Source organism: Hypanus sabinus, chromosome 14 (genome assembly GCF_030144855.1).
Source record: "Hypanus sabinus isolate sHypSab1 chromosome 14, sHypSab1.hap1, whole genome shotgun sequence".
Lineage (NCBI taxonomy): Eukaryota > Metazoa > Chordata > Chondrichthyes > Myliobatiformes > Dasyatidae > Hypanus > Hypanus sabinus.
Genome location: NC_082719.1, coordinates 42,798,220 through 42,806,547, shown reverse-complemented (window position 1 = coordinate 42,806,547; position 8,328 = coordinate 42,798,220). Strand labels below are relative to the sequence as shown.

The window sequence follows — 8,328 nt, the reverse complement described above, 5'->3', positions numbered from 1 at the left end:
GAAGTATAGATATTGGAGAAGATGGCTGAAGAAGTTTAGCCCACAAGTTCAAATTTATGAATGTTTCCAGTGAGAAACACAAGACCATTTTCTAAAGCAGACAAGAGAGAATTAATTACACCAGGTGATCTGAAATGCACTGCCTGAAAACGTGACCAAAACAGAATCAATAGTAACATTCAAGATGCAAATGGAAAAAAAAACTATACAGTAGTGAAAATATGTGAGGCTACGGGGATGGGGTGCTAGATGAGGCAGATTCAAAATCCCCATCAAAGAGATACTTAAGGTAACGTGAGCTGAATGGCATATCTGCGGCTCACTTTTGGTGTGGGCATTTTCCGCATCTCCACACTTCTACTTAATTTCCCGTTTCGTTACGGATGGGAAACTTCCTCCCACTGGGGAATAAGCAATTTCAAAAGTGCAGCCTAACTTCGTTTGGCGGAGCTCCTCGCCCACCCTGGGCCCGGGCTGACAGACGCCACTACCGACCGCACTGGCCGCGCGAACCAGCCACCTCCACCCGACAGTTCCGCCGCTCGGACCCCGGCGCTGACGTCACGGGAGGGCGGGAATTGGTCGACGTCACGGCAGGCGAGCGCAAGCCGAGCGGTCGGCCGGTCCGTGTGGGCAATGGAGGCAAACGTCTCTGGCGGTGAGTTGGGGGGCCGGGTGGGCGACCGGGGGGTCAGGAGTACCGCCGGAGTGATTCAGGACGGCTCTCACTTCGCTACCATTCAGCTGCCGTTGGTAGAGGAGCGCCTGGCTGTGAGGGCAAGTGCCCGAAGACCCCGCCGCCCCGGGTGAAGTCGCTGTCCGCGGGGGTAATCGCCGGCTGGTGCGGGGGAGGAGGGTGCAGATAACCGGAATGGGATACAGGCAGACAAACTTCCCTGTCAGTACACGTTCCTGGTTTAGTGGGACAACCCTTTCTGACTGTGGTATCTTGATACATTGACGTGGTGGATCTGATTGATCGCACCCAGTAGATAGGCTCTTTTCTAACGCCCCGCCACTAAGAGGTGGCTTTTCGAAGCGTCTTTTAAACAATGAAAACATGGAAACGCCCGTCAGATTATCGCTTTTCCTGCTGGTAATTAAAATTTACCTTTTTTGCTCTTGGCCCGCATAAGTGTTAATCGTTCAGTTTATGAACTAACAATCTTAACACTTATACGATGGTATAACCGTAAGATCTACGAATGGAAGTATGATTTGTTGCACAACAGTAAAACTGAAGTAGAAATTTATGATTATATTTATTAGAATTTAGCAGGAGGTGTTTACCAGGATGCTGTCTGGATGAGAGGGCAAGTGCTATAAAGACAGGTTGGATAGACTTGAATTGTTTTCTCCGGAGTGGCAGAGGCTGGGGGGAGATCTGATAGAGGTTTATAATATTATGAGATGCATAGATAGAGTGGACAGACAGTTATCTTTTTCCCAGGGTTGAAATGTCTAATACCCGGGGGCGTGCATTTATGGTGAGAGGAGCTAGATTCGAAAGAGTTGCAAAGAGCAAGTTTTATTATAACCAGTGGTGGGTACTTGGAATGCCTGGGATAGTGATAGAAGCAGGTACATTAGAGACTTCAAAGAGACTTTTAAATAGGCACATGAATGTGAGGGAAGTTGAAGGATATGGACAATGTGTAGGCAGAAGGGACTAGTTTAGTTGGCCATTTGATTTAATTGTGGACTGAAGGGCTGCTCCTGTGTTCTACTGTTCTATGTTCTATCTGCTCTGATTAGATTCAACTATCAGAGCTCAGATCATGCTATAATGAGTTGAGGAATTTGTATTTTCAGAGCAAGATGGCTGCGAGTGAACTGCTGATTTTTCAGAGTGAAGGGAGTTTTTTTTACTACTCAGGTTAAAGAGAGGTGAGACGGCGCAGGCGCGTGATGTCAGCCAGTAGAGAGCGAAAGGTTTAAAAAGACTGCTGTATTCAGCGGGCAGTGGAATGGGAGGCAGCAGAGTGACAGGGCTTGGGCTGTAACGAGACGAAGCAAGGTAGGGAGTATGTGTGCGAGGCTGGTGTTCTGTGCTCAGTGTCAGATGTGGGGGGGGGGGGTTCCTGGAGTCTCCCAGCCTCCCAGACGGCCATTTCTGCACCTGGTGTGTCGAGCTGCAGCTCCTGAGGGACTGAGTTAGGGAACTGGAGATGTAGCTTGATGACCTTTGCCTGGTCAGGGAGAGCAAGGAGGTGATAGAGAAGAGTTACAGGCAGGTGGTCACACCAGGACCACGGGAGAACGACAAGTCAGGAGGGGGAAGGGGAAGAGTCAGGTGCTAGAGAGCACTCCTGTGGCTGTACCCCTTGACAATAAGTACTCCTGTTCGTACTATTGGGGGGGGGGGGGAAATAGCCTACCTGGGGGAAGCGGCAGTGGCCTTGCCTCTGACACAGAGTCTGTCCCTGTGGCTCAGAAGGGTAGGGAAGGGAAGAGCAAAGCAGTAGTGATAGGGGACAATATAGTTCGGGGGTCAGACGGGCGATTCTGTGGACACAGGAAAGAAACTCGGATGGTAGTATGCCTCCAGATACCAGGGTCTGGGATGTTTCAGATCATGTCCAAGATATCCTGCAGTGGGAAGGAGAACAGCCAGAGGTCGTGGTACATATTGGTTCCAATGACATGGATAGGAAAAGGAGAAGAGGTCCTGAAAAAAGACTACAGGGAGTTCGGAAGGAAGTTGAGAAGCAGGACCGCAAAGTAATCTCAGAATTACTGCCTGTGCCACGTGACAGTGAGAATAGGAATAGGATGAGGTGGAGGATAAATGCGTGGATGAGAGATTGGAGTGTAACCCCTTGGGTCGCCTCAGACTCGCTCAGCTCGTTCTTGTCTAGGGGGAGCAGCCTTAGGCCCCGCCAAACTGGGTAATCAGCTGGTGTGGATGCTGTGTGATGTCCCCACCTCGCCAAATAACAGACATTACATCATATGCGATTAAATGATTACAATTTTATAAAGATTACTATAACTAAGTGATTAATAATGATACAGTATATACGAAGGAAAAGAAAATAAAGAGAAAGCGCCAAACTTATCAAAGTCCAAACCACTTTGTGCCCAACCGTTGGAGCTCAATTACTGAAGTCTTCTGGCCACCACTCAATCCCCTCTGAACTCCTCGACTTGCAGCTCAGGACCACCTGAAGTGATCAACCAAGCACATCTATCTTCGTCTCCTCTCCTCTGGTTACCTCCTGGCCTCGGACCCCTGCCTGGGATCTGTTCCTCACCCAGTTTACAGCATCACGTCCTCTCTCTCTCATCCCCTCGCACCGAATCTGCCCAAAAGCCCGCCAACAATAGTTTACAGACTCAGAAGAAAGAACAACATTAATCCCAATTGGTTTACAAAGGAATACAATTCTTAATTGGTCACCTCACTACAGCAAGGATGTGGAAGCCATAGAAAGGGTGCAGAGGAGATTTACAAGGATGTTGCCTGGATTGGGGAGCATGCCTTATGAGAATAGGTTGAGTGAACTCTGCTTTTTCTCCTTGGAGCGTCGGAGGATGAGAGGTAACCTGATGGGGATGTACAAGATGATGAGAGGCATTGATCATGTGGAGGCTTATTCCCAGGGCTGAAATGGTTGCCACAAGAGGACACAGGGTTTAAGGTGCTTGCAGTAGGTACAGAGGAGATGTCGGGTAAGCTTTTTACCCGTGGTGAGTGTGTGGGATGAGCTGCTGGCAACGGTGGTGGAGGCGGATATGATAGGGTCTTTTAAGAGGCTTTTAGATAGGTACATGGAGCTTAGTAAAATAGAGGGCTATAGGTAAGCCTAGTAATTTCTAAGGTAGGGACATGTTTGGCATAACTTTGTGGTCCGAAGTTCTTGTATTGTGCTGCAGGTTTTCTATGTTTCTATTCAGTTAATTGAACCTTAATACTATTAATTAATCAAACCCATAGTAGTGATAATGGAATGGATTGCATATTTTAAAAATATTTAGGCCTTTAGGGAAAGATCTGTGTCATTAACAAAACAAAATGCTGGAAATGCTCATTGGGTCAGGCAGCATATGTAAAAGAAAACAGAACCAGTGTTCCAGTTTGAAGAATCTCTGCCGGAAGTGACAAAGTAAGAAGGCAAGTTTTCAGTTGTTAATGTCGTGGTTTCTCGTGCCCCACAAATGACCAGGAGACGCAAAAAATTTTTCAAGAAGTATTAAACTTTAATTTGCAAATCAAAGCTGAGACAGTCATTGAGCTAGTCGCCGATTGCCCCCCCTCCCCCCCCCGATCCTTGTACATAGCATTTTTAAAAGCAATCTCCTGATTTAGTTGCATAAGCATAGCCAATCGGTCTACAGTTGCGTATTACAAGTACATTGGCCACTATTGTTTCTACCCATTGACTTAATCATGTTCTAATATACATCTCTTAGCTACCTCTCATTAACACCCCATTATCTTCTACATTCTTAGAATTTCATTCTCCTACTAAATTGGATACATGCATAGCAAATAGCAAACTCAAAGCTGATTACATAGTTTTGGTTTACACAACAAACAATGCAACATTTATACTCCAATATTAATAAGTTGGTAAAGGGATAGATAGGATAAAGGGAAAATTAAGGCTCGTGTTGCTTAAAAGATGATAGACAAATTTTGGAGCAGAGATGGCTTTTCTGAATTGACAGAGAAAGCGAGTTATTGGAAAATGAAGAATCCATTATTGGATCTGGAAGGTGTAAATCATGCCCAGACATTTAAGGTACCATTCCTCAGTCTTGTGTTGGATCTTGTTTATGATAGGGCAGGAGTCCATGCACAGATTGGAATTGTGAATTAAACTGGTAGCTAACAGGATTCTTGGGGTTGTTGATGTATATGGTAGTCACCCAATCTGTGTTTGTTTTCTCCATTGTAGAGGTGACCATATTCTGAAAATCAAATGCAGTACTAACTAGAGTGTGGCAGAAGTGCATGTGTGTGTTGTGGACAGTGGTTAGTGGAGATGGACGAGGGGAACAGGGAGTCCCAGGAGTGGCACCTTTAGATTGGAAATGTAATTAAAATGTTGATTGATCTTGAGTCATCATGAAAAAAATAGCAATTACTTGAATGCTTTTCAGATCAAACATAAATATCCAGTATAAATCAATCAATAAAAGAATATTAATTGTACTTGACAATGCATTAGTTTCCAAATGTAAATCGTAGATTGCAGAAGTGTGAAAACATTCCACTTCATAAAACTAAGCACACATTTTGGTAAAGAAGAACAAGCTAAACAGATTATTTCAGTTTAACTGTAGGGGGAAAAATCATTAAGATTGCCAGCAAGACACCTATTCTGAATGGTTAATTGGGCACATTTGAGGTTGACTCTCAAATTAGAATTTGTGATGAAATTCTATTTGAGTCATAGAGACATATAGCACAGAAACAAGCTATTCGGCCTATCCCAGGCCAAAACCATTTAAACTGCCTACTCCCATCGACCGTTATTCCTCCATATCCCTACTATCATGTACCTCTCCAAACTTGTCTAAAATGTTGAAATTGAGCTCGTGTGGACCACTTATGCTGGTAGCTCATTCTACATTCTCATGACCCTCTGAGTGATGAAGTTTCCCCTCATTTTTCCGTAAACATCTCCCCTTTCACCCTTAAGCCATAACCTCTGGTTGTGGTCCCACCCAACTTCAGTGGAAAAAGCCTGCTTGCATTTACCCTATCTATACCCCTCATAATTTTGTATACATTGATAAAATCTATCAATCTCCTATGTTCCAAAGAATATGGTCGTAACCTATTCTCTGCATTCTTTCAACCTTATTTATTTCTTTCCTGTAGGTAGGTGACCAAAACTGCCCACAATACTCTAAATTAGGTCTCACCAACATCTTGTAAACTTAGTAAAAGTAGCAAACACCTCCTTTCTCTGTAATCTACACAAGTTCATGAAGATGATGCTGTTTTGCCTCACTTCTATAGGCTATGTATCCATCTCCAGAGTAAATGCAGATGCAAAGAATGTATTTAAGATCTCCCCTATCTGTTTTGGTTCCACACATGGATTACCATTCTGGTCTTCCAGAGGACTAATTTTGTCCCTTGCAATCCTTTTGCTCTTAACATACCTGTAGAATCCCTTAGGATTCTCCTTCACCTTGTCTGCTAGAGCAACTTCATGCCTTTTAGCCTTCCTGATTTCTTTTTTAAGTGTCCTCTTGCATTTTTTGTACTCCATAAGCACCTCATTTGTTCCTACTTGCCTATACCTGCTATCCACTTTTTTTTTCACTCTTAACCAGCGCCTCAATATCTCATGAAAACCAAGGTTCCCTATACTTGTTAGCTTTACCTTTCATTCAGACAGGCAGCTACAAACTTAGTAGTCTCAAAATTTCATTTTTGATGGCCTCCCACTTTTCAAGTATACCTTTGCCAGAAAACAGCCTGTCCCAATACACACTTGCCAGATTTCTGATACCATCTAAATTAGACTTTTTACAATTTAGAATCTCAACCCACAGACCAGATCTACCTTTCTGCATGTTTACTTTTAAACTAATGCCATTGTGACCACTGGTTGCAAAGTGCTCCCCTAGGTAAACTTCTGTCACCTGCTCTGTCTCAGCAGCAGATCCAGTAGCACATACTCTCTTATTGGGACTTCTGTGTACTGATGAGGGAAATTTTCCTGAACATGTTTGACAAACTCTATCCCATCTAGTCCTTTTACAGTATGGGATTCCTAGTCAATACATGGAAAGTTAAAATCACCTACTATAACAACCTTATGTTTCTTGCAACAGTCTGCAATCTCTTAACAAATTTGTTCCTGTAAAACCCTGGGACTGTTACGTGGTCTGTAATATAGTCCCATTAACATGGTAATACCTTTCTTATTTCCCAGTTCCACCTATGACTCACTAGTCGAGTACTTCAGACTGTCCTGATGGAGCACTGCCATGACATTTCCTCGAGTTGTAAGGGAACCACTATTCCTTTAATCCTTCACACTCTGTCACATCTAAAACAACGGAACCCTAGAATATTGAGCTACCAGTCTTGCCCCTCTTGCATCCAACTCTCACTAATGGCTACAATGTCATAATTCCAGGTGTTGATCCATGCCCTGAGCTCATCTGTTTTTTCTGCAATATTTCTTGCATTGAAATACACACAGCTCAGGACAATAGTCTCACCATGTTCAACCTGTTGATTCCTGACTTTGTGATCTTACCAACATCTGCCTCCACAGCTTTTCCACTAACTGTTCTGGCATTCTAGTTTAAACCCCACATGCAGCATTAGCAAACCTTCCCACTGGGATATTAGTTCCCTTCCAGTTTAGGTGCAAACCATCCCCTCTGTACAGGTCCCTCCTTCCCTGGAAGAGAGCCGAATGATCCAATAATCTTATGCCTTCCTTCTTACACCAACCAACTCCTTAGCCACATACAGGTAGTTCCTGAGTTACGAATGTCCAACTTATGGACAACTCGTACTTACGAACCGAGGAAGGAGAACACTGTCCGCCATTTAAAATCGTTGCCGTTGACACTGTGTTGAGTGTTTGACTTTGTATTTGGCTTAAATTTTTTTAGTAAGATTCACCCTGACCCCGCCTCCCCATTCCGGTTGGCTGGTGGTGCAATGAGATCAGCGCTGGGCTCAAGAACAGAGGTTCGATCCGGTGACATTCCGCTCCCGTACCGGGTTGATGTTGAGCTCGCAACTCGACCTCGTTTAATAAAAACACTGCCACCTCCAGTTTAAATACCCACGCGGAATATTGTGGAGGATCAAATGCCCAAACTCAGTACAGCCCCCACTTGTCCCATTTAGCCTGTCTCAGTGCGGTGGTCCTTAGAACCCAGCAGACCTCGGAAGCCCGCGGAGCCTGGGACCTGCCGCCTGCAGTATTTCTGTTCCATTGACGGAAAGCGATCACAATTGAAAATAAAGTGGAAATAATAAAGCATTTGGAAAGAGGTGAAACGCCATGGGTCATTGGAAAAGCGTTGGGCTACAGCCAGTCAACGATCGGAACAATTTTAAAGGATGACAGATAAAGTGAGAATAATGGAGCATGTGAAACGCCCTGTCCCGATGAAAGCTACAATTATTACTAAGCAACGCAGTGGTTTAGTTATTGGAATACATACGTTTCTTAAGTGTTTTACATGCATAGAAAGGTAAAATATATACTATATACTAAGACAAATGTTTGGCGAACTGACGCTAAATAATACCAGATGTACTTGTTCTGACTTACGTACAAATCTGACTTAAAGACGGACTCAGAAACAACTCATACGTAACCCAGAGACTGCCTGTATTAA

The 8,328-nt window shown here is 44.1% G+C and overlaps 1 protein-coding gene across 1 annotated transcript in view; it reads left to right on the top strand.

Annotated features, from left to right (window-relative positions):
- The first annotated feature begins 441 nt into the window (after window positions 1-441).
- Window positions 442-8,328, top strand: part of LOC132404682 (RELT-like protein 1) — a 68,405-nt gene continuing 60,518 nt past the window's right edge. The window contains exon 1 of the mRNA XM_059989025.1: window positions 442-658. Within this exon, the coding sequence (XP_059845008.1) occupies window positions 637-658 (22 nt within the window). The 5' untranslated portion in view covers window positions 442-636. The remainder of the gene's footprint in view (window positions 659-8,328) is intronic.